Below are 27,905 nucleotides of genomic sequence, written 5' to 3'. Positions count from 1 at the left end.
CAATCCATTGCAGCATGTGACTATAAGTACTTGTTAGTTAACTTCTTGTTAATGTTTACTGCAGTCATTCTGCTGTTCTCTTTTACTAACCACGAAAATGAAAGTTGTTGCTGTCATGTTGTTATACTTACCTTTTAATGAAGTAACATTGTACTCTCAGTGTCAGGTTTTCCCTGTGGTATCAAAAATTGGTATTGAATATCAATGTTTGTCAAGTTGTACTAAAGATAGAAATTCCTATCTTTTGAAACACTACGAAATACATGCATTAGACTGGAATCCGATTTAATTTACATTTTTCAGGACTGAAATTTCCCATTTGTACAAGGGCACAATGTGCAGCCACAGAATGAGAAAGCACCATTAGAAAATATTATTTCTTCCAGTTCTTTTTAAATTTTAAGTTACATATGTATTTGTTGTTAATCATCATTTAGTCTACTTGTGATAATCTATTCTGTATGCAAAACACAAACTAGAACATAAATAAGACTTGATGTATTAATGCAAGGTTAGCCATATGCAGTCCATTAAAAATGGATGTCTAGTTTCTGAGGAATTCTGGATCTTGAGCTTTGGTTCTTGTGGAAGAATTGAGACTTTAGATTCTCACTGTTGTGTCTCTGACCTGTGTGGGAAGATGGGGCGCTTGCACACAAAGCAAGGATGTGATGTTTCAGTTTAACAAAGATTTGTTCTTGTTTTCTCTTGGAGAGGAGAGAAATGAAGAGGTTGACTCTCACATGGGAGCAGTGCTGTGCGGTGGACACGGATGATAATTGATAAGTCCGGAACCAGTTGGGAGTTACAATTTTTTGTCGTGGGTGTTTCTGAGATGGACATATGAGGGTTCAATAGGACACACACAGTCACACCTAAGCTAGTGTTGATGTTGCTTTAGTCCATTTGCCTGGGTGGTCCTATCTTTAGCTTGTTCTCACTCTATTTCTCTTTGTTTATTTCCTCTGCTGCCTTTGGTCTAAATCCTATTATGGAGCAAGGAAAATAGACTTTATATTTCCTCCTAAATGGTTTATTTAAGCAATCAGTATTTGTCAGTAGTTCTCTTGCGTTCATTATAACCATTAAGACTACTTGTATAATAGTTGTCTGTTGCTCCGGGTGTGGTAAAGCATTACTGGAGAATGAAATTTAAATTCAATTTCATTCACCATGATTGATTTGCCTCATTAGTTTTACAAAATAATTGTCTGGCTACACCTCTGTTTTTGAGAGTTTAATGAGATAGTTACATTTTTATGAAGTGAGGTTGTATTGGGTACTTATTCACGGTCAGTGTATTACACACCATGGGTCGACTGATATTGTTTTTTCAGGGCCGATACCGATACAGATTTTTAGTAGAGACCGATAACTGACCAATATGCATTTACAATAAAAATGAAAATCTTTCTGTCAATATTTAGCATTTGGAATATAACAAACTCCAAGACAAAATGTTTAAATCGTTCAAATCTTTAAAAAAAACTGAGACTAGGAATGTAACAATCCCAGCTACTTTGAGTGAAGTCGAGTGAAAATTTAAATAGAAAATTCTGCTGATTCCTTTTACACACAGTAGATGTCATTTAGCATGAGAAGCAAGCTGGAGTTTGTCACAGAAGCTAAGCAAAGTACTGCTGTGGAAGAGGGTCAGCAACATAACGTATAGCCATGCTCTGATCATAGCCACCAGGCTCCATTTACAAAAACAGTAATTTCAGCACACCTGACATGGGAGCTGCTGATCTACTGCTGCTTTCATCAGTTTGAGTCATTGTATGACTTTGGTGAATCAAAAGTCCTCCCAATCCTCTTGAATGCTAAAGACAAATAATAACACTAACAAAATACCTGATTGAAGCAGTAGACCTGCAGCTCCAGTGTTCAGCAATTTCAAATCACTGTTTTTCTCAATGGAGTCTGGCATTGAGGAGTGCAATATAACAGCTTTTCTGCTGGAAATCACTGTCTGACAGAAAGGTAAAGGAGTGAAAACACCCTCAGTATAACTTAAATTGACATTGATTTGTTTTTGGTGGGACTTTTTTTAGGTGGCTAAAATATTTTTCTTTGCTGACCCCCATCCACAGCAGTACATTGCTTAGCTTCTGTGCTGAACCCCGGCCTGCTTCTCCAAACTGGAGGCATGCTGTCCACCATCCACTATATGTAATATACTGTCTATGGAGTAATACCTCATACAGCCCAATTTAAAAAAAAAAAAAAAAAAAAAAAAAAAAAGGTACTATCCGTTTAAGACTGCCGTCGTCAGGGTTAAAAGGTAGTTAAAAGTACTTCTGTTTATGCAGAAAGGTGCGTCTGCAAAGCTCTCATGCATGACTTATTTTCCTTAGGGCTGCCCAGCAACGTCACTTGTCTTTGTGCTGAGGAGTGTGCACTTAATTACAGAGCAGGATGATGAAAAGCACATCATTGTCCCGAAATGTTAGCCACCAACAAACCAAAAGGTAGAATACAAAGGAGAAGACTGGCTTGCAAATCAGTGTCTTGATATTGGATGGAAATCTGGGTAAGAGCTTTTTTACATTTATATGCACTCTGTAAGCCCTTCTTATCTCCCGACTTAAAGGACCTCCAGTCCCCAACTAGCTATCTTTGCAGCATTAGCACAAGTGTCTGGGGTCAGTGGGCTGCCAAAGGAAAGCCTTTGTGAAGCAGGCATGTAGAGGAAGCTGTCCATGCTGTGGCTTCTCTGACCTTTTTTTATTGAGAGTGCAGATGGGAAACAGAATCATAAAGTCTCTACAGGAAGCAGAGGAAGGCTCACATCCAGGGAAGAGGATGGAGTCTTTAGATGCAACACTAAAATGAGAAACACAGAGAGTGATTTGTCTGTAATTATGAGCTCTGTGCAGACCTTCGATTAGCAATGGAAATGAAGAAAGGAGTATATCACAGCTCTCAAGTGTGGCTGTATTGCTGGAACCGTGAGGACATGTAGTTGTGTGTAGTGTGTAGTGGTGAGATGAGAACGGTTTTAAAACCCCCATGAAACACTGTCTTTACTTCCTTAATGTGATGTATTTCCTCTTGAAACAGGATGTCAGTTATTGCAGTGAAGGAGTACTCCAAATCAGTGTCATTTAGGGAGAGAAAAGCAGTTGGACAGTCCAGATTTCTGTCGATGTTTACCATGCTACAATAATCCGAGGTCTAAGGATAAAGGCTTTCATATGCTGTACACGCTTGAGCTTCATGTTCTCTTCTAAGTGTTTCAGTGGGCCTTTTTAAACAGAGATCGCACTAAAGGGCTGCTACAGAGTCCTTTCTTTGTACTGCTTTCGCACACTTCAATTTGTGATTTTAGACAGCATCCTGGCATCACAGAAGTAAAAGAGTGATGAGTGTATATTCAATCAGAAGATTCTGGGTAAAAAAAAAGTGAATATATCAACCAAATTATATCAGCATATTAGCAAAAAATACCCTAACCAACCCAATATTGTGCATCCTGAGTGCTTTACAAACAATAACAATTGCATAACAAGGCAATAACAATCATTTGCCGTCTCTGTTGTATGGTGGCTGATCTCATCATCTGTTTGTAGGGTAAGGAGCTCAAGAATCTCATTGTTTTCCCAATTTTCGGTCGCTTTTCGTCTTCTTTGAGTAAGACGTTAACTGCTAACAGCTAACAGCCAACAGCCATGTTTGAAATCTCCCAGTCTTGGTCACACATATAACACGCCATCAAAATGTCACATCCGTCCTGCCCGTGGTCCCGTCCTGGCACATGTCCTGTTTAAAACAGACACTGGTTTGGCACTGTAACTACCTCCCATGGACTATAGGCGAGACCACTCTGTCCCCACAGTCTGTGACTGTACCTTCGAGACAGACAGGGAGGTGACGTAACTGAACAGGCAGCGTGAAAATGGCTATAGTGTGTAATTTTGTTAAAGTGGAATTGTTAAAAACCTTTGCGTTCGCCCATGTTGCTCCGTGCCCTTCAGTCTAAAAGCTGTGTCAGGCTTTGTCAATTCATCATTAAACTGTGGTTTTGCAGTTTGATAATAATTTAATTTAATTGTGGTCAAAATAATAAAAAATAAGAGCCAGATGCAACCAAATTGAATAACATGTTAGGGTGAAAGCAGTTATTCTATTATATTTTTTGTAAACTTGAGGCGCAGCCTCTAGCCTCCCCCAGTCCCACCCCCTCTGATTTAGCAGTGGCAGTTAGAAGGGTCTGGGCCAACCTGATTACATAGAACAGGAAGTCAGGGGAGGGAGGGGTCACAAACTACAGACCCTCACACACACTGCAGCACATGATAAACCCAAAAGGCGCAAACACCAACACAAACAACATGCAGCACTTGCTTACTCACTTACAGTAAGAGAAATACTACAGGACACAGAATGAAAATAGCTCATATGGATATACAGCTAAGGTAGGCTCACTGTTTTTCGCTCAAGCTTTAAAGAAAAATCCTGTCGTGCATAATCTGTTAACATTTGTGGATATATTGATTAGTCATTTTGTTGAGCTGTGTGGTGTGCTGTCTCAGTCTTGGTAGCGATGGCTGTTAGTGTTAAGGCTAGAAGGGTTAGCATGCAGGAATGCTGGGAAACTTTCACGTGCGAATCCCAGGTGTGATTGTGGCTTTCTATCCAATATTTTTCCTACATACAGGAGGAATAATACCATAGCAACAGTGCTGTGGTATCAGGACAAAGTGATAATTAGTTCACCAAAACTTGCTTAGAGCCAGTAATATAAATTCCCATTTGATTGTGGATCCAGTTACACACTCTCTTCCCTTTTAAAGAAAAAAAGAAAAAAAGGAAAACATTGCCTGAAATGGACTGAAATATATATATATATATATATATATATATATATATATATATATATATATATATATATATATATATATGTGTGTGTATGTATGTATGTATAGTGTATCCCCCGGGTGCTCAGGTGAGGTCAGGGCTGGCTTTTTCTTTCACTTTTGCTTTTCCATAAACAGTGCAGTCCGACAATCCTGCATACTTTTAGTATAGGGCAATTAAAGTCCCCAGTGAAATCTATAGCCTGTCTTAGCTGACACTTCACGCTACAACTGTTGGAGCTGTTGGTTATTTTGTGCCTTTGTACCGGTTTCCTGGTTCTGAAATATTTATGTAAATAAACATAACAACTGACTGTTTTTCTTTTTTGGTATTTGATAATGAATAAAATAATTTGTATAGAGGCCGATAGAAACTGACTTTGAGGAATCTCTGAGCAATATCTCAGTTGCTTGCTTGCCCTGGCAAAAAAAAAAACAAAAAAAAGAAACACTAATGGTGAATGCTGATTATGGTTATTTTTCTTCTAGTGAAGTACCAGTGTGTGCACTTACTTTAGAGTCCAGTCTTGGATCAACATAAAAACAGCTAGAATTAGTTTTTGGTTTATGTGAATATGGAAGGATCAGCATGTTTGTGAAGGTGGTGATAGGTCTTTAATGTAGAAGGTAGATTTATTAGTCATTTTTTAAACTGTTTAAAAAATGACTAATAAATCTACCTTCTACCCGCTACCTTCTACTTTCTTTGTTTTGAATTAGGGATGTCCTGATCGGAAGGATAGGTATTGGGCCTGATCAACACATTGATCAGGATTGGTTATTTTGAGCATGCACCCCGCCCGATCCTTTGTTTACCTCTGTTTCTTTGTTTTTATTTGTTGTGACTGGGAGTGTTAAAGTTTGGCTATAACACCACTTTAAAGTGTAATTGTGATTATAATACTCATTTACAGTGTCCTCTACAAATGCTACACTATGTGGATCTGAGAGCTATTTGTAAAGACACATTTTATTTTGTTTACTTTTTGTTTTGCTGAAAAAACAAAAGCTGCACTAAGTGGATTTGAGAGCCATTTCTAAAGACATTTCATTTTGTTTACTTGGTTATTTTATAAAAGAAACAAAAGCTGCACTAAGTGGAATTGTGATAAGAGCCGTATAAAATGCTTTTAGTTTGTTTACTTTGTTATTTAGTAAAAACAAAATTTTAAAAAAAACCTCTATGGAACTGTTTGGATGCAGACATTGTTTTCTTGTATTGTATTGCAGAGCTATTAAACTATTATGCGAATACACTGGATTAATTTCAGTAACTTTAAAGTATTTGAAGTATGTGCAGCTGTATTATCCAGGTTGAATGCAAGTACCGGATCGGGAATCGATACTGTCAGATACTGAATATCAGATGATTTGGATCGGGATCGAGGGCAAAAAAACTTGATTGGGACATCCCTTTTTTGAATACAATATTTCACTACCCCACTTGCTATGGATTTTTATGTCAGGTCAAGCAATGCACTGGGTTCAGCTATCAAGACTGTTTACTTTGAGGTCAGAAGCTGGTGGTAGAGTTGGCTGACTATTAACCACTGTCCAGGATGCTGGACCTCAGGCATGCACATCTTTCACGGAAGTCCCTTCTCCCTCCAGCAGGCGGAGGGGCTGATGACGTCGGCCAAACTGCCTCACTTAGCCAAAGGCCATGCCCTCTTACTTGTACGTTAACTGCCCTCTCTGGTGCTCAAGGATGTAAAAATAGCTGTTTAGCAAGAATCCCAGTCATGTCTGGCTAACAAAGACTGATTTATACAAGTTGCGGCACTAAGCATAGAGGAGCTTTTGTCCCTCCTCTCCCTCTCCTTCTGCAGACCTCGTCACCAAGGCCGTGAGCACCAAAACCTCTGACGCTCTTGACACTCCTCTCTTAGAACAGCCTTTGTTCAGCATTAGTCCTTAAGTCCCGATAGTGAGGCTTGGGGAAGCACTGCGGTCTACAAGATTGCGTATTTGTTTACTGCATTTGTGTCAGATTGCAGAGTCATGGAAATATTTAGTATTTTTGTTGCTTTTCTGCGTCAGCAAATGCAGTTACTTAATATTCAGGTATTTGCTCAAATTTTGAAAATGTCACATGCACTCTCGGAAATTCATTCCTTATCTTTTGTCCCCCTTAACCCCTCTTTATGTCCAAACATGACGTATGACTACCAGCCAACACAGAGAAATGTGAGTTGAATTTGTTACCAGGCTTTGATAGTTTGATAGTGTAACCTTTCATTGACTCATCCCTTATTATGAAACAAGTGTTTTATGCATATTGACTCTTGAAGAACCATTTGTTCAGGTACACTTGCTTAAATGTTTATAGCTGAAGCCATTTAAATGCTGTGGACTGACACGATTGCTGTAAATCAAATAAGATTAGTACGTCCTCTGATATAGCAGTAAGTAGTGAATTTCATGTATATTATTCTGCTGGAACGCTGAGGAAGATCACAGCACCTGATGCTTCATTTACATTTTTCTCACCTTGCTTTAAGCATCCTTATTCCTTCTAATGAGAATGCCCTGAAGAATACACAGATAAATACTGACACACTGGTAAGGGTCGTATGTTTAATTTCCTGCTTGAGAGAGAGAGAGAGAGAGAGAGGGGGAGAGAGAGAGAGAGAGAGAGAGAGAGAGAGAGACAGTGTGAGTGAAGCAATTTTTTTTCCATATCAACTGACTGTTAAAGGTGGTCTGTTTTCAGTGTGGTCATAAAATGTAGTCTGGTGGTGATTTCTGGCAGATTAAACAATACTAATTTGTTTTGTTATCACCAAAATCCTGACCTTCTCTCCCTCGTCTGCACCCTGCGCCCAGTCTCCCTCGCTCTTTCCCTTTCGCTGTGTTTTTCTGAGGAACAAACAGAGAAGCTGTCCCAGTCAGGATGAGTCAGTGCAGCTGGGGTGCAGGTCATTTACCCACAGCCCACTCAGATAGGACAGATGGCCCGGCCATCTTAGCATGCTGCTAAGTGCTAACTGTGCACCAAGAGTCTGTGAGCTAAGCTAATGCTAACACGTATTGGATGAACAATAGAAAAAAGAGAAAAAATGTGCCTGGGGCTCTTTTTGTAATTTTGTGTATGATTTTGAGTGCATTGTGCTGCTGATTCCACTAGGGAATGCATAATGATCATACCTAATATTTTCATGACTGGAGGCAACAACAGTAATTTTTAATACATATCCAATTCTCACATCAAAAACAAATCATGCTATCAAAGAGTGCTCCTCTGACGTGCCACTTCTTCAGTTATGATTGTGTTTAAAAGAGGCTGGGTATTTACGCAGATGAGTATTTTTTTGCTCGTGTTTCTGGTCTTCTTTCTTTAACTGTGACCCCCTAAATGTGACTAACTAATGCAATTCTGGCGGCACAACAGGACGGACACGTACAGATGCTCCTACAATAGAAGGTCAAAGTTTTAGCTTTGTATCATCATAAATAGAAGTTAAAGTTATGCTGTTTTCATTTTGTATTGGTGCATGGACCAAGTATCTTAACTGCATCCTGAGACTTAGATCACTGGCCTTTCAAAAGAAGCATGGAACACTAAGAGCCTGTTAATTAGGATTTATGATGTGTTTGTGATGTATTTGCTGTGCACGTCACTTTGCCATGTTTATCTGGTTGTCCGTTTGCTTCCAAGGACTAAAACTGCATGAGACTCTACAAGCTGCCGCTTACTTGCGTTTCATGGGTGGAGTGTTTACAACCTCTCGTTGCCAAAAACATCAAAGTATATCGGAAGTACATTTGCATGTTGTCTGTGCAGTTGTCTTGATTTTGTCCACTTGAGAAATGTCTATCTGTGAAGTCACAGGTTGGTTGAGTGTAAACTTGCTTTTGCAGTAAATTTGAAATATTAAACCACTGCTGTGTCATGGTGAGAGTAAGTATGAGCGTCTTATGCTGAAGATAAAGTGTTAGCAATCTGTTTAGTGTCCTTTAAGTGCCCTACAGTTGTCTTTGGTCCATTGCAATTTACAAAGTGGGCATATGTTGTGCCTGCGTTAACACTGCGTGAACCAGTTTGAAAACAAATGACTCTGGTGTCACTTTTCACATATTGTCCAGCAGCAGTGTTAAAGAAACAGCACACTTGTCCATGTCTTGACGAGACAACCTTGTGTGATATCCCAACTGCTGCAAATTTTAGTATCCCACAAGCCTGTCTCAGTACCATTAGGGATATGCAGGATGAGTTTAAGTATGTAGTTTAACAGCCTGTGATGATGACAGTACATTCGCATTAGCAATTAGTGCACTCAAAGGCTTTTTAGGCTGCATTAATCTATCTAAACCATGAAGCACAATTAGCCTTTTAAGTGCAGTAAAACCGGAGTTGGTGGAGCTTGAGTGTTGTTGGCAGGATGGTCCACAACTAGTTTCACAAATTTAGCCCAATAGATTAGATCAAACTCTTGTAATAGGAAACTGATTTGGCCACACTCTTACTTTTAGCAGCTGCAGGCTAAAACACAGAGCTCATTTCCTCTGTCTTTTTGTTCATGCCCCACTGCCTTTAGATCTCTTGCCCGGTCTTTAATCATCATGCAGTGGTGCCATATTGTCTTGTTCATTTCTTTGCTTCTATAGGATGGATTTTGGCATGGCATGGTATCAAGTAGGACTTTTCCAAAGTCTGATATAGGAATGCTGAGGCTCATTTCATTCAATTTTAACTGACAACAGCAAATAGATACTGAAATGTTACACAAGGAAAAGCTATGATGATGATGGATGAGATTTCTCTAGGAATAGACAGACACTAGGGATAATGTCTCTGTTGATGCCAGTCAGTGTTTAAAATGAATAGTTCAACACTTATTATCACTCACATATTCCTCTGTTTCTTGCAGAGAGTAAGACAAGAGATCAATACCACAACAATTAAATATTTTCTCATGGGGTCATTTGCAAGACCACTTTCTGGCCGGCTGCTGGTTGTAGAGATATGAGTGATATCAGCTTCTTATCAGTCTTATCATTCTTATCAAAGTTCATTTTTATCCTCAGTAGTAGTTTGAGGAGTTTTAATTCTTGAGGGATGGAAAATTGGATCTGTCAGTCTGGTCAGAGCTGATGAGCTCAATGGATAAGAGGAGCAGCTGCTGCAGAGGAGAATTAAAGTAAACTTTTAGACCCAGTGCAATGAACCGTTATGTTTTACTGTGCCTAGTATTGTCCTGCTCCATCTGTGTACAGAGAGTGCTCTGCACCCTGAGAGTATGGTGGCTGAATAACCAAATGGTGTAGTACTCCGATTGATCAGTTCAGCTCCAAAAATATAAAATCAATATGTGTCAGTAAATTTATTTAGTTTTTAATCAGGAATGTTTTTAGTGAAGTTTATACACTTTATGTTCACGACATGTATCAAACTTTACAAAGCCTATTTGACGAGGAACAACGCATGAAATCCAATCGCAATCCTTGACATTCCCATTCCCTAACCCTGAATATCAGTCAGAATATCATCAATAGGGTTGTCCTCCTTCTGTGGAGTACAAAAATGACATGAGCTGAAATCCAGGTTTAATATTTAAAGAGAGAATGAGCGATGCCTATGTAAAAGGCAGACTCAGAGTAATGGAGTACTTTAACAGAGTATACACTGACTGAAAGCAACAAGAACAAGAAACAAACAAAAAATCCTCAGTTTAACTGAGAGCTCTGGAAGTATTTTAGAGGCTGCAGATGTGTGAATAGTGGCAGGCTGCCATAAATTAAGTAATGTGTGTGAAACCTTGTCAAGTATTTCTTTAAGAGACATTTTGATGGGTGCTTATTTCCTGTACCCCTACTGTATTTAAATATGTATTGGGACAGCTGATTTGCAGTGCCAGGAGTACTCCTTTTTCTGAGACTGTTTAGCATCACTGTTTAAATACCATATCCTCTTGACATTGTCTTGGCCTTCTGGGTCATTATGAAAAAATTATATTTTCTTTTTCTATTGTGAGAGCTTGAATGACCTAAGGTGTCATTATGGCCAACCTTCAGCAAAAAAGAAAAAACAAAGCCTGCACACTAGATTATGCTCCCATGTGCATGCATCCGTTTAATCTGACAAAGGGATGTTTTTTGATGTTTTTTCACGATATTCAGTTTGTTCCGATTGACTTTAAATGTCATTTTATTTGATAAGCCTATGTTTTTTTCACACAATATGCAGGTTGTTCTGATTGACTCTAGGTGCTGTACACTAGGTTTTTATCTGAAGCTCATGCCAGTCACATAATTTCTCTAGTGATTTCCTACACTGGGGCTATGTGTATATATGTATATATTTATATGCATCTGCATATGTCTATATACACATTTTAAGCTGCTTAAGCTGCAGGAACCCTGATTTGAAGGCGTGTGTCTGCATTGTTAACTTGTTTGATGAAGACCATGTAGCTCAAAATGTGACCTTGGTGGTAATTGTATTAAATATTCATGGGAGTATAATCAAGTGTGCGGGCTTTGTTTTTTCCTCTCTTGTATTTTCTCTCGTCCAGCAACTCGCCTTTTTGTTGTCTGGAAGTGTGTACTTTTTTATACTTTTTGTACAACCATCAGACAGAAACTGAACTTTACAAAGTGAGATATCCTCAGACTGCACAGTAGCAGTGGTTCTTTATTAGTGGGCTACAGACCTCTTTTAAGTAAGCATAAGTAGAATTTGGTACCAAAGTACCAGGATCTTTAGAGCGATAACATGTTGAACTAAACCACTGTCCTCAAAGGCTTTTGGAGTGAATTGCATTAGATTTTTCTGTGGTTCATAATACCGTGCCCCCTCTTGTGTATGATGCAGCTTATCTTCTCTCTCTGTTATTTTCTCTCTGAACCCACTTTACACTCTTTTTTTTGTGTGTGCATTTCCTTCTGCCCTTTATGCATTTCACCTACTTCTCTCCCCCACCTTTGCCGTTGTCATGCTTCAGTGATGTTGGGCCAGAAGGCCTCTGACGGCAGCGTGACTCCACTCAGTTGGCATCTCCCCTCCACCCTCCCACCATTCCTTCCCTTGTCATCCTCTTAGTCAGACCCTCAATGCCCTCTCTGTCTGGCCCCCATAGGCTGTAGGACCTGGGTGGGCGAATAGAGGGTGTCTTCCTGTGTCTCACCCTATCAGAAGACACCAGGACGCTCAGAGAAAGGGGGAAGGGGGACAGAGAGGGGTTGGCGGGGACAGCTGCCACACTCAGGGAGCCCCCACCATCCCAGTCCAGTATCGTCCCATGCCGTCCCATTCCCAACCCTGGGGCCAGTGAGCACTGGACTCCTGCATGCTGAAGTGGGCTCTGTGGCTGTTGAGTGAGCTGGTTCAGAATCAGTTGGTGTATTTAGGAAGAATGGATGTATAAGTACTGCAGTCTGGCACGGACCAATTTGGATTTAGCCATTAATTTAACGCAATGGAACATACAAAAGAAAGAGCTGGACTAGATGTCTCATCATGTTCCTCATGAGGCTTGACAGGAGGTATGTAATGCTGGACGCAGTATTTGGCAGAGGTCATGTGGTCAGACTGTTCCAGTGTGTGTTTGTGGCTCTGGGTTCAAAGTACTCTGCTGTGTTTTGGGTTCTGCCATGTTGATAGCCAGTGTGTTTACACACAGTTAAAGAGATGTGTAGACTTCCTATTTGATTATGTCAAATGTTAAATTATTCTGTTTGCATATGTTTTTGCAAGTTCACATAACCCTTTGAAACCTGAGCAAATTGGCTTGAAAACCTGAGAAGAGGGTGACAGCGAATAGAAAATTGGCTGAAAGTCAATGAAAAAGTAAGAAAAGTAAAAAAGAATAGAAAAAAACAAACAAAGACAAGAAAATGACCCAAAAAGGTGTTAAAACAAATCAAATATATAATGAATTAAAAACACGTTCATAGCATTTCCTCATCGCCTTTGACTGTTTTTGCCAGGTTGCTTTTTCTAGTGTTTAAAAAAAAAAAAAAAAAAAAAATACGCTCAAGTTTCAGAGGTTTAAATGCTAGTGAAAGACATCTAAATGCAGCACAAGAAAACTGATGTCCATCCAGGCATTAAAGGGTTAACAAATTCAGATTTCTTTCAAAGCAACCTGCTTCCAGCAAGTCTTCAGAGCGTACATGCATGACAAATTTCTCATAGTAAAAGCAAATCAGAGGATGAAAAGTATATATAATGTCTTGTAGCGGTGCATTATTGAATCCAATATAAGTAAATCAGAACTACTAAAATAATTTAGAAAAAACTGTGTCTCACTACAAGTGTCTGCGCTCCTGCAGCGCTCTCTGCCCAAATGCTCTCACAAAAAAAGAAAGAGAGCACTTTAGGCTGCAATACATATCACTAATACACTTTAAATCTGCCTGCATTGGTTCAAAAATATGGTGGGAGGTAGAGGAGAAATCTAATTACTGACCAGCTGCACGTAAATGTGGATTTTACAGTAACTGGGTTATTGCACTGCATGTAAATGTGTTCTCTGACTTCCTCCTTAACCCGATTTCTCCCACTTTCCCGATGTCTTTTGTGCATTGAAACATAATAAGTGTCCATATGCATGTGAATGAAACACACCACTTGTGTCAGGTTGGAGTGTCTCTATATTTATGTAGCTGATTTGGCCAAGTCTTTGGGGAACTAAAGAACTTGGTTTTGCTGTTGAGTTTGGTAGTGTTATCACTTATATACATGTTTATTTTTATACACGTCTGGTGCTGAATAGGTGGTGCAAATCTAATGGTTTAAAACGCTGCAAGTGTGCATAATTGTTCATGAGGAGAGCTGCGTGAAAGACCACAGATGGAGGAGAGATGCTCAAGCTACCACACAGCATGTCATCCGAGAACTGGCAATGGCTGTAATCACACTAATGTGGCAGTGCAGAAACATTTAGATTCTCTTCTGCTCTTTGAACAGGGTTGCAACCTATCACCTGAAGATTTTGCAATTTGATCCTTTTTTTCCATTGTGTAAATTATTTGCAAATATTTTGAGATGAATACATTTTGCTGCACTCATTTGGGCCCAATACATCTTTTTACCATTTGTTATATGTGGGGAAGTTAATTTTCTGTATTTATCTTTCATCTTCTTGGTTTTCGACTATATTTATCTTTTCTTTGGAGTACTCTCAATGATAACGGCTTCCTTTATGGATAATTTATGGGATTTATATACTTGATTGAATTTTTGTAATGCACTATATTGAGAGTGCTTTTTATACAATATTCTTTCTTTTGCAGCCCCTTTATAGAGACACATTTTATTATGATCTCCAGCTGTAAGTGCTGTTCTTACATAAACTGCATATCACAGCCTTCTGTTTGATATATGTGTTTATGAGTTCTATATTGCCGGGGTTGATGATATTGACTTGAACAGGGGTACTGAGACGTGAGAACATAAGTTGGACTTTTTTGAAACATAGCTTTTTAGTTGATGCACCTAAAATAGCATGAAAGTTAGCCACTCTGTTTGCACATATTTGCAAACAGCACAAAGCATATTTGTATGCAGTTTACAATGACAATGAATGTGTCTCTGAACATAGGACAGATGCACTATACAGATGAGTATAAATGTGAGGGTAACCTGTCCTTTACCCCACCCTACCACCCAACCCAGTCCTCCCGACCATCCCACTGTTCAGTTTGAGTTTTTGATACAACACCTAAACATGTTTTTGTTTGTTTGTTTGTTTTAATATCTGAACTGTAGATAACTACTAACTACTATTTTCCCATGAATTTTTAAAGGAACTTCTACTCCAATGGCTATGAAGCCGCTTTGTTAAACAGGTCTCTCTCACCTCTGTCTTCAGCTTGCACAGCGTACCCAGTTGTCAACAGTCTCACCCTGGGCGGGCCTGGCCTCGCTGTAACATAAGCTCTGGGTCCTTCTGTTCCCCACAGGGTAACTTGACCCAAGATTGCTTTGTCATGTGCCAGAGAGAGAGGTTCCCTCTCCACACCCACCGTCTTTGTTCGACCAACACAACACAGACACATCAGTGTTTCTGCACATTCACTTCAGATTTTACGGTCAAATTTTGGTATTGAAGTGGGCATGCCTCAAAGGATGTAGGCTTAATAGCTTTAATCCCCATTTGGACTATGTGGGTGTGTTGGTGATTATATAATGCAGTTGAACTAGTGCGTGAAACATGTGCTGCACGTGTGAGTGCAGTATGTCAGTGTGGGATGTGAGTGATGTTTTCTCTTTATATGTAACAGTGCGTGTTATTTAATGTGTGATCCCTCAATGCCTGTGTGCCTGCAGTTAAAAATGGAGGGGCTTTTCAGGTCTGCTTGTGTCTTCATCCTGTTTGTGGAGGGAAAGGTCTGATGCTCATCATGCTGTGTCAGTCAGGGGCTTGGCCCACTAACAAAAGACACCCTGTAGATGGAAAAACAGCTAAAGGATGAAAAAAAACACACCCAGAGCATTGTTAATACGGTTAAAATCTTGCCCCACAACAACAACAACTAAGCTTTAGTTTGCATTCCTCACACTCTGCTGGTATGCTTCCTGATCCGTCTGATCTCAGTGGTGGTTGTTGGAGTTCTGGGTTTTGTCTATCATTTCAAACTTGCATATCAAACAACACTAGGAACATTTCTGGCATTCAATTAACCATTCGACTTTTTGTCCATCTTTTCTTTTCTTTTATACTGCCCCATTCGGTTTGTGAAACTTGTGTCCACACAAACATGCCCTGTCTTAAGCAGCAAAAGAATGCTAATCTTTTTTGGGATGACTCTTATTTCATGATAAAATCCAGCGATTGCTTAGACAAGTCTGGCTCGTATTTTGTGGAGAGGCTTATTTTGAGCAGACTGAACACACAGCCTAACTGCCATGACTCAGCGAAATCGAGTTCATGACCTTCTTGAGTCTGCATTTAAATGAATCACTGCTGGATGTTTTCTCTAAATAAAACTACAAACACCATGACCTGGAACACGTAATCAAAAACAGAGCAGTGTCAGCAATCGAAATTAATCTGCGTTTGGCTTCATATTTATTTTTGTAAAGCTTAAAGAGGCTGCTCACTCTCACTGACCTTTATCTTTTAAACAACAATCTGTGATATGACTGCTATGTATGATATGTAAACAAGTTCTGAAGCTGTCTTTTTTTTAACAGCTCATGAGTAAAATAGCTCTGTATTTTGAATTACAGTGGTACAAGGGGATTTTTTGTAATATAATTCAACAATGTATTTTTAAGATACTAAATTATCCCAGATAAGAAGGAATAGAGGTGGTTTGTCATTGTCAAACTCCTTAATGTACTCAAGGATACGTTTTTTTTTTTTTTTACCCAACTGTCCTTTATTTATGTACACACTGTGAAGTCATAAATCTCAGCTGCTTACGTCTTTTTTTTTCTGTCTGCTATGACTGAATTTAGACTCTTTTGTCTGCTTTGTGGTGACTTTTTTCACAGACAACAAATCCCATTTGAAAGAAAAGACCTAATTGCCTGTTTCTCTTTATAGATTTGGTTATTCACCCTAATCAGGATGCTAGACTAAACTATGTGGCTTTTGTTCTGGTTATCCCAGACACATATTTCTGGTTGCGGGCCTCTTCCCTCTGGCCCTGAGTATTCTTCATTGAGGGCCGTGCAGCTGGTGCAGGGTCCACACAGAGGCACAGGCTTTGCTAGGACACACTGGCTAAACTGGGAAAATAAAGCATTTGGCCAGCCCGTGGTCAGTCGGGAATGGAGCAGTCATTGTGAGAACACACATATAACCTTTGGCCTCGTTTCTTTGCAGGCATGGAAGAAGCGGTGGTTTGTTCTTCGCAGTGGCCGTCTGACAGGCGACCCAGACGTGTTGGAGTACTACAAGAATGACCATGCCAAGAAGCCCATCCGCGTGATTGATCTCAACTTGTGTGAGCAGGTGAGGTCCATCATTTCTATCAGTCACACATCACATCATCACAGTTGATGCCCCTAATGTAAAAATGGTGTTTGAGAAATTTGCATTAATAGTTGACATTTAGGCAGCTCTCATCCTCAAAAACAAATAAAAGCCAAACCTTTAAAAATATTTTGAAAATCCTCAACATTGACTTTTATTTATTTTGTAGGAAAATTGGCTTCCATGTGTAACTTGATTGTAATCATCCATGTAAAAAGAGCACAAACCTATGTCAAACATGCCTGGAGGTTTTTCAGGTGGCACACAATGAGGATATAAGTAATTACTATTTTCATTCTAACTGTTTGGTCAATAAAATGTCAGAAAGTTGTGAAAAAACTGAAGTTTTTGGGACCATGGCAAACTTTTCTGATAGCTTTCTTTATTAAAGATTTTTTGGGCGGGCTTTTTGTGTTTATTAGATAAGACAGCTTAAGCGTGAAAGGGAGAGAGAGAGGATGAGGTTGGAATCCAGCCCGCTGCCGCTGAGGCGAGGAAGTAGCCTCTGTGTATGGGTCACCCGCTCCACCAACTGAGCTACTGGCTGCCCCAGATAGCTTATTTTTTTCCACACCAACAGTCTAGTATGAAACGATATTTAGTTAACTATCATATAATGCAAAGAGAGAGAGTAAATTCTAACAATAGAAGCTGGAACGAGGAAATGTTTTGCACTTTTGCTTGAAATAATGACCTACATAATAATCTCTACAGATATCTGCATATTTCGTAGATTTTGGTATCAGAAGAGTTCTGGTTTCTGTCTGCAGTCTCTTGTTACATACAAATGTGGTTATGTTGTCCAAGTTCATGAGAAACAACCGTATGAAGGCTCCCTGATGTTGTATTCATGACCGTGTGAGTTGTTCAAGTTCACGACTTCGTGTGCACAACTTCCCATGTTATAAAAAAAAGTTCACAAAGTCCATTTGTCTCTTGACAATGATTAAGCTTTTCATGAGCTTTTTAAAAAAATGCACATGTTCATATTCAAATAGCTGTTTATAGAGATAAATAAACAGTGACTGGTGTACAAAGAAGGAAGTTTTGGCCCGTATATTGAAATATTTGCCATTGTCCCTAGATGCTAAATCCTTGTCAGACCTTCATGTAGCTTTTCTTTAACTGTCTCTATAAAGTTAGTCATCTACTTTTTCTTGGTTGATGTCACATTAAACTGAGACCTGTTTGTTGCTGCTTCAGGTGGACGCTGGGCTGACATTCAACAAGAAGGACTTGGAGCACAGCTTCATATTTGACATCAAGACCATTGACCGTGTCTTTTACCTGGTGGCTGACACCGAAGAAGAGATGAATAAGTGGGTTCGCTGTATCTGCGACATCTGTGGTTTTAACCCCACTGATGACGGTAAGGACTGGCGTCAGAAATGTTAGCCTCACATCACTGCTGCTGCCCATAAATATTAATTCAACCCGTCGGGACACAGTTGAGGTTTTATTTCATGACACTGGCATACTGTGTATTTTACATTTTGTGCCATTTTGGTTAGATATCTCAGGAAATCTGCCTTGGATTGCTTTATGTGTTTAAAGGATATTTCTTTATAGAACAAATCTGAATGAAGGTCAGTAGTAGAGGTAGAAGTTGTGAAGTATTGATGAACATCCTTGAAAACTTGTATTCTGATATTTTTGTCTCTGAGGCTGAAGCCTGTGAATGCATTTCTAAAATCAGTCTTGTCAGAGTAGATGTATTTTTAATTGTATTACGAAGATGATAAAGTATCAGTAACATCAGCTGGTAACAAAGGACGGTAGTTCACAACCACAACAGGGACATTACGGTATGCACCCTTGTACAGAAGGAGGACACGTCCATTCAAAATGAAATCTTCAAAGAAATCTGTCAACTGCTATCGCCTCCACATACTGTATCAAGTGTATCAATATTTTACATTTAACATGTACTATGACAGTCATCAGCACTGAGTGGTATGTAGAAATTCAAACTCAATTCACAGACTATTCAAAAAATATATTTATGACCACACTGATGTCTCCATAGCGATGATTGTTTGTTTTAATACGTTTTATATGTTTTTTTCATGCACCAACAGCAGTGTTCATTTTGTCAACAAAAATTTTGAAGATACATATTCGTCCTTTTATTTGATGACTTAGGCACCATAAAAGAAAAAAATATTGACAGCACAATCACTGTCTTTCATTTCGTATGAAATATGAAAGATAAAAGATGTCATGTCAAATTAAATTAATGTATTGTTTCCCACATAATGTTAATCTGCAGTAACAACACAAATAGGAGTTCAACTAAATAAAACAGGATACTGAAATTAGCACTTCAGTAATATCAGTAATAAGAAGTAGTAGTAATATAAATGCATTTAGGCATTCGTTTTTACGCAGTATGAAAGAAGTGCAGTAAGTCAGTAACATACTCTCAGTTGAAATGACTAAATGCATAGTTCAGTGTTTGACTTATTATAAGAATTTTTACAGCGAGGAGAAATGTCATTCAGCAAAATACAATATCATGAAACTGCATGAGAAAATAACTAAAATGTTGACTTAATTAGACTAAAATTAAAACTGAGCTCCGAAGTACAAATCTGACTAAAATGAAACAATGACAACAAAAAAAGACTCAAATGTGACTTTAAACCAACTGTAATATTCAGTAAATGACCAAAACTAACGGATTATCACCTAAACACCTTCTATAATGTATCTTCATAAATAGAGGAAAAGCTGGGTGTAAAATTAATGTTTGACTTCATCACCAGTAGAAAGCAAGTATGTTGCCGCTATCGAACAATACAGTATTCGGTCACAAGCTTATTGCTGTACATTTTAATGGATTGTGTTTGCCTCTCAAATATCTGCCTGTTTTATCTCTGTGGGAGTTAGACTGAAGATAGACTTGCTGTTAACTACGCGTAAACACACGCATGATGGCTGCCACGCGTCTCCTGCATTGGTTTGGTGTGCTCTCAAAACTAACGATGCAGTACATATATAAACATCCGGGGCAAAGAAACGCAGCAGACATGTGAAATAACTGGTGGTACTACAAATTGCAGTAAGCAACTAAAATTACATTTTAAATTCTTGTCAAAATTCACACCAACAGTCACATTAAACAAGCGGGCGACCGATACTGTTTTTTCAGGGCCATTACTGATTATTAGTAGTAAATGTTAAATAAAAACTGAGACATTCAGCTTCATATACAGAAAGTTCCCATCAACTTTTTTATAAAGTCAAGTGAAAATTTAAATTAAGAATTAATAAATAAAAATTTGTTCCTTGGGATTTTACAAAGTGAAAGTTCTTTCCATGCTGACACTTTCTTTGCACTTAATTAGCTAATTATCTTGGGAATTATTAAAACAAAACTCAGATACAGATAATTGGCAAAATGCTAAATATTGGCCCCAATACAGTAATTGGCCAGGCCAATAATCTGTTGACCCCTATGTTAAACACCTCCTGTAATAAATGTACATGAATAGAGAAACAGCTCAGTGTAAAAGTCAGGGTGTACTTCCCATAATATTAAGTCACAGGCTAATTGCTGTAAATTTGATTGACCTTGTTTTTGCGCTGTTGTGCCTCTCAAATATCTGCCTCTTTCTGAGGCTGAGTTAGGTGAAGCAGCTGAATGTGCCAGAAGGCCTCTATTCAGCATAGTTCTCAGCCGAGCTCTAATGATGCATGTGTTGATCCATGTGTTGTGTCGAGTCTCACGTTACCCTTGTTCCCAATACTGGATAATCAAAGCATTGTGTGCCTGTTGGTCTCACTGCCCCTCTTTCGTTCTTTCCCTCTTATCATTCCCTCTGGTCTGCATACTCTTGTTTTCCTCTCTGTCTCTGAGCGTACTTGCGAGCTTCGCTATTTGCATCTCAGTCTTCAATAGTCCCTGCCCCCTCCTCAGCTAAATATGTAAGAACTTTAGTGTGATGAGAAGTAATTCATTGTCTAACGTATCACGTCTCTGGGAGTCTAGAAGGAGAAGAATGCACTTTTCAAACATGGCATATGAGTCACTGATTATGCTGCCCCAAGGTCGTCCTCTCCGCAGTGTTGTGACTATGCCTTCACCTCTGATACATAGCTTGTGTTGTAGGGCAACCGTGATAACAACATTCATGGCACCTCTTCAACACAATTATTGGAACTGGTTGCCAAAACCCCAATGTACAAACAAACAAGTAGGCCCATTCAGCGAGAAACTAGGTCTAAATACAAATATAATTGCAGATAGCCTTCTTCACAATTCACATTACAAAAGAATGTCCTTGGCTCTCCCTTTTTGCACTCACTTTTTCTTCTCTGCATGTGAGACTCCCAGTTTTCTGTCGTGTGTGTGACCACGCTAGAGTGCTTCATGGCTGGCCAGATATTAGAGGAGGAAACATTAGGAGTGCCTGGGAACGAAGGCTCTAAGAGACGATCTAGGAGGCAGAGGAGTTTGAGTGGAGGGGATTTTCCTGTGTCTTGTATGATTCAGCACTTACAGCTTCAACAAACAAACGGGGGGAAGGAGAAGCAGATAGCAGAGGAGGAGAGAGGAGCAAATGATGCACTGTGAAGAAAGAAATTGATTTTTAAAAGAGGAGAAAGACCTTGTGTGAAAGAAAACCATGTCAGTTAAAGAAGAGAGTGGGAGGAGAGCTGTGAAAAAGAAAAGCAGAAAGAGGCAGAATGAATACATAGATATATAGCACCATCAGCCATGGTGGCTCTCAGCACGGTGCAACAATCAGCTTGAGCAGAAGGGTTTGAAAAGGACTCTGATATTTGTGTGACAGAGCAGAGACCTTTGAGGAAAGACTGTATGAGAAGGAGTGTGAGGGATTCTGAAGGCAAGCACCTTATTCAGACTGTTTACGAGCAATTTAAGTGGGTTGCATGTCTGTATGTGTTGGATGTGAAAAGATGGCTGAAAATACAAATTCGTGGTGGTCTTATGGTGTGTGTGTGTGTGTGTGTGTGAGTGAGTGAGTGTGTAAATTTAAAGCAAGACTGAGGTCTGCATCAACTTGACATGAGCCATCGATGCTTGTTTTATTTAAAGGTGGAGTGTGTCAGATTTAGGGGGATTTGGTGGTGTCTAGCAGTGAATTGCAGTTTGTAACCAGCCAAAACTTCTCCTGGGTAGAAATCCTTTAACGTTCATTGTTCAGGGAGCAGAATCATCTGCAGAGGTCTCTTTAAATCAAATGGATCAGGCGATAAAAAGTTAAAAATAGCATAAAGCAGTTTCATGTCACAAATCCACATATTTCCATCGCAGTTTGGCATTTCACTGCAGGCGGCAAGTCCAACACATGCTAATGTGAGGTCGCCTTTTTTCCAGATAAGTTAAGATCCAGACGTTCAAGAGGTTTTCACCGGAAGTTGAATTATCCATAGAGGTCTCTTCCTCTCCAAAACAAACACAGCGGCCATTTAAACCGCTAGAAACACTGAACAAAGCAATTTCACATCACAAATAAGGTGGATTAAAAATTTGTTTCTCCAGCGCTGCTCATTGCAGTTGGTCTTCTTACTGTGGTGGCTGACATGAAAACAAAAATGACTAACCCTGGAGTCTGTGTTTGGTTTGTCTCTTCTGTGCTACTGTAGAAACATGGCTGTGCAACATGGCGATCTGTGGATCCGTAAAAAAATCTTAAAAGGCATTGAATCCATTAATTCAAATATTAGGCCTTAATTGCTATCAAAATGTCCTAAATCAATCTTTAAAAAGAAAAATTTTAATAAATTATGATAATAATAATAATTTATCAAAAGTCTCTTGCATGAATATCACCAAAAAGTCAAGTTCTGTGTTTCAATATTTACTTTAGAAATAAACTAAAAGTCTTCCCAACCTTCAGTAATTGATGGCAGTGCATGCTGTTTTCCATTCATAATTGACGCTGTAAAATTGGTTGTGTGTGTGTGTGTGCGTGTGTGTCTGTAATTTCTTTCCCCTCCAGCTGGACAGTGCACTGTATTTGAAAAGGTTTTATTTCCGCCAGGAAATCCACCCAAGTAGGAAGTGAGGATGCAGATCCTTGTGGCTCGTTAGGTCCGTTAAAACGGAGCACGCTGTGTTTTGGCCGCAGGCTAACAGCTTAGATTTGGGGTTGGTTTAAGGCACTGGTCTGTTCTAAAGAGTTATCTGAAATCTGTCCTGGAGTTGTTGTTTCACCAGAGTAAGCCTACACACTTCAGCCGCTCCGGTCCGGACATTATAGAGATGTAACGTTGATATAGTCCGTGAGTCTGGAGACTATAGACTGTTACATTGAAATTGGGTTGCTAGGAAACAGCTTGGGTCCAAGTTTACTCAGCCAGAGTTCACATTGGCAAACACAGTGTACTGTTTACTTTCTGCCTAATATCATCAGTCACCAACATCGCCTGCACTGTCCACAGTTCCACAGAAGCTGCAGGGTGGACCTCCTTCTGTGGTAGTCTTGAGTTAATAAAATTACTGTAATGTGGCTACAGTCATACATTATTACAACAGGGCCAGTACAAATGTAGTAAACCCAGTTTAAGATGTAAAAAGAAATAGGTCAAGTAAAATGAGTTCAGTGTGACCACTGGATATAATGAAATCCATCCAGATGAGTCCAGCTGAAGTGAATAAAGCAACTGATGCATCCTTCAAACTTCACATCAACCTGGTGCTTTATACTAACAGAATATCTGGCTGGTGATATTCTAATGTGTGCCTCAAGCCGTCTCAAATAATTGCCACAAAGACCATTGAACAATATGTAAGCCTGATCGGTCATTCACTGACATCTGCTGAGTCGAATCTGACAGATCTCGATGGCATGTCATCTTTTGTCATCAATTTCGTCACTAGATTAAAGTCCAACCAATATAACAATAATGCAAATCATTCATTATATGACCTTTGTTGTGCAAAACAGCACCTGTATTTGTTTTTTTTTTGTTTTTTTTACTCCTAAAGGCTTAAGGGACAGCTTACTCCAAAATCCAAAATATATATTTTTCCTGTTACATGTAGTGCTATTCATCAGTCTAGATTGTTCAGTGTGAGTGGTGAAGTTTTGGAGATAGGGCTGCAGCTAATGATTATTTTAATTGTCGATTAATCTGATGATTGTTTTCTCAGTTAATCGATTAGTTATTTGGTCTGTAAAATGACAGAAAATCGTGGAAAATATTGATTAGTGTTTCCCAAAGCCCAAGATGAACTTAAATGTCTTCATGGTCCATGAAACCACAGATATTCAGTTTCCTGTGTAGCCTGGTAAGACCATCCTGATCACATGAGCTCTGAACTTTATGTTCTGCTGTTAGTAAAGGTCATCATTAATTCAGTGGCAGTGGCCCATACTGACAGCAGAACGGTTAATGTCTGAGCTTATCAATATTTTGGTCTTTAATAATTCCGCCCCGGGGCCCATTTAATACCAGGTTTCGGAGCCCATCCCCAGTCATCTTTGGGAAACCTTGTATCATATTTGACATTTTGGTGCATTGAAGCACACATGGTTTAATATACTAATGGTGATAACACATAAACATAAATAGTCTTGAGAGGAATTAACCCAAGCCCTCTCTTTTCTCTCCTCCAGAAGCTGCAAAAGCTGCTCACCAGTCAGCGATCGGAGGCCTGGTGGTGGACACCCCTCCCCATGCAGCTCTGGGTAATATTGTCGGTCCAGCAGCAGTGCTGTCCAGCGTGCCCCCTCCATACCAGCCAGTCAGTGTGCGACACCTGGACTCTCAGTCCAGTACAGAGGAGCCCCAGGATTACCTGTGGCTGGTCAACTGTGAGAGCAAGAAGCCTGAGCCCAACAGGTGAGTCTGTGTCTTATTTTATACGTGTGAGTCTCCGTAATTCACTTAGTTGGAGTGCCACACTGTGACCTAAGCTTCTCTGTGCTTTTTCCCAACCCATTTATTCTTTCTGTACTTTTCATCTGTACTGCCACTCTCGTCCTTGTCTCTGCTGTTTGGCGTGTAGCTCAGTGCAGCTTCACTCTCCATTGGAGGGGGACCAGGAGTATTTGCTCCTGGAGGAGTGTGAGAGCAAGACTCTTCCTCCCCAGGCTAGTCTGTGAGTGGCCAGCCATCCAGCTGGAACTGCCTGCTTGTTTGAAGTGCTACACATATATTAAAAAAAACAAGACCACACTTCATACAACAAACACTTCATACACCATTCTGCAGATTCAAATGGTTTCTGTCTATAAGTGCAGAATTTGAAGTGTTTGTATCATTTGCAACTAGCCGACCTTGAGGATCAAAACAGACTGAGTTGTACGTTTTGTAACACTATAATAATCTTGTCATTGCCTGCATGTTTAGCGTTTACTCAACATCCACTTTACTTGACTCGAAAAACAGATGCTAATCTGGTTAGAAGCGCCAAAGACTAGAAATAAGATGTTGATTGTGGCTGTAGTAAGGTGGGCATCTGTCTCCTGTGCTCTCTTAGAGCAGAGACAAAACATGCATTACAGCTGAAAGTAAAGCACAAGACTCTCCGACTGAGCTGTAATAAAATGAGTGCTCATGACTTTGGTAAATAACATAAATAAACAGTCTAATACTGTGTTTTTGTTTCTGATGTGTGGCGTTTCGTGGTGGGCGAGGCTCGGCCCCTGCTCATAAATTCAGCAGCAAGGAGAGACAGACGGCATAAGGGACCAGAGGGGATGAAGGCTGCATTGTTTGAAAGTAAAAACATTTATGTGCTGACATAAAACAAAAGATGGGATGCTCTTTAAGCTAAATATTTCCAATCCTGATCAGTCAAAAAATGCCTGATTGGCCCCCAAATGTTCGATGATTGGGTCGAGACATTCCTACTAACTATGGCTTGCAGACAGTGCTGTGAAGGCTTACTAAGCTAACTGAGTGGATTTCTTGGCTTAACTAAATTATTTGTGGATATTTGATTCTCTGGTGTTTTTGTTTTGTCCTCTCAGAGCCCATGCTGAGTGTTCCAAGTCTACCTCTTCAGAGACAGACCTAAATGACAACCTCCCCTCTCACCGAACGCCCACATCCTCCACCTCCTCAGCGAAACACACCTCGCACAACGGCTTCTTCCCACAGCACCCGGCCCCTGCCTCCGCCTCTTCCATCTACGACTCGCCTCCATCACGCGGTGCCTCGCTCTCAACCGACGGTGGCCTTTACCACCTCCCTCGCAGCTACTCCCAGGACACTGTGCTGCTCCCAAAGTCAGCCTCCTCCCCGTCGGCCCATCCGGACAGCGTGGAAGGCTCTGAGCTTTATGTCTTCAACACGCCGTCACGGAAGCCTTCAATGGAGTCACAGATGCGCAACCTTTCCATCAGTTATGATATCCCACCTACGCCTGGCGCAAACTGTACCTACCAGGTGCCCCGCACTTTGTCAGCGTCGACGGGGGTAGGAGGCTCAGAGGGTGGGGGAGATGTAGTACCCCCTCCCAGACCACCCAAGCCTTCGCTCAGTTCCACCTCAGGACCCCCACCACCCCCTGCTGAGCGCTCACCTACGGACACCTATTGTGTGCCTCGCTCAGCATCAGAGACAGACGGAAACTACTGTGTGCCTACTAGTGCTGGGAATAAGGCTTTACGCAGTAACACTATTGGCACTGTGGACTGTTCACGCCTCCGCAAAGGTTTGTGTCATGAGTTTTTTCTTTTGTTTTTTTTGGTTTTTGTTGTTGTTGGACTTAGGGGTAAGTGATATGGTCCTAAAATATTATCAAGACATTTCAGGGTTCTTTTGCAATCACGATATTCTAGATGATATGACAAAATCTGATTAATTTCCGGAATATATCGTTTCATCAAAATAAGTGTTATAGTTTTATATGTCAGAATAAACTTGACAGTTTGCCTTCAAATATTCTGTAAAAAACGAACAAAAATGATCTAATTTCTTTAGTTTGCAAACAACAACAGTAACTCAGAGCGAGATTAAGATTCTGTCAGAATAAAAATAGAACAGCAAAAAAAAAAGAAACAAGATCTAAACAGCTACCAAATGAAAAAAAGCTCTGTTAAATATGTAACTCGTATTTGAACAAATCAACAGACAGTTTTATTCCCCTTTTGAAAAATCCTTAAAGATTGAGTTGTTATGGTCCACCTGGACCTGCAAGCTCTGTCAATTCCCCTCTACTCTTCCTGCTGTAGTGTGTGTTAGTCAGTGCCCACTATGTCAACAAGTTAAAATATTGCCAATTTCAAGATATGAATTTTTCATATCATATGAAATACCAGTATTATTGTGAAGGATATGATATGGCACACCTCTAGTTGGAATAGAGATTTCCTATGCACTGGAAAACTGCTTTGAAATGATAAACTATGCTCTATGGTGTGGAAAGAAATGAAAGCTAAATATAGTGTTTAATAGGAAAAACATTCACCAAGACACTTTTTCTCCATACAATTTTGACCTTTAAGCGCAGTGATATTTTTCATCAAACTTATACGGCTTCTGACCAGCTTTTATGCAGCCGTTTGGTACCCTTTTCACTTTCTTTTGATGGATGATGAGAGACATTACCGGTGCTCATGGCATGTTTTCTTTTGGCTGCAATCCTTATTTTTAGCTTTACTTTTCCGCTCACAATCCATTCAATTCATGGTCTTGACTTAAGAGTGTGATGATTAAGGAATTCAACAATGGTTTATGCTGCAAATCTAATCTAATATATGTGTTATTATACTAATAATCCTTACTTGTGGACAAACATGCTGGCTATTGCATCACTGAAACAGCTATTATGTTTGGCTAGTTATTAGCAAAGCCTTGTGTGTTATGTTACTACCCTTGGGAGTGTTGGTGCTGTCCTCTTAATCTGACAACACTGGACAAATACATTTGATGTATGCGTTATCTACGAAAGTAGGAGTTTACAAGTCTATGTAACAACAATTTATGTATGCTGTCATCACTTCCACCGTATGTCTCAACAAGAGAAAATTCTACTCAAATCTGACAAATCAGACACAGAGAAAATCTTCTGTGTAGACAAGAGATGCTTTTTTTATAATAGCAGTTGCATAAAATTTGAAAATACCTTTGATCTAAAAATAAAATGGGACATTTATAGCACCAATGTTAAATCAACATCCTCTGTGGAAAGGCTTAA

General features: G+C 39.7%; 1 protein-coding gene across 1 annotated transcript in view; it reads left to right on the top strand.

Annotated features, from left to right (window-relative positions):
* gab1 (GRB2-associated binding protein 1) overlaps positions 1–27,905 on the top strand; it is a 67,312-nt gene that overhangs the window by 27,485 nt on the left and 11,922 nt on the right. The window contains 4 exon segments of the mRNA XM_042484480.1: positions 16,637–16,765; positions 17,990–18,155; positions 24,376–24,601; positions 25,735–26,420. Coding sequence (XP_042340414.1) covers positions 16,637–16,765; positions 17,990–18,155; positions 24,376–24,601; positions 25,735–26,420 — 1,207 coding nt within the window.

This window comes from Plectropomus leopardus, chromosome 4, assembly GCF_008729295.1.
Source record: "Plectropomus leopardus isolate mb chromosome 4, YSFRI_Pleo_2.0, whole genome shotgun sequence".
NCBI lineage: Eukaryota > Metazoa > Chordata > Actinopteri > Perciformes > Serranidae > Plectropomus > Plectropomus leopardus.
Note: the sequence above shows the minus strand (reverse complement) of the source record. Positions and strands in the feature narration are given on the sequence as shown.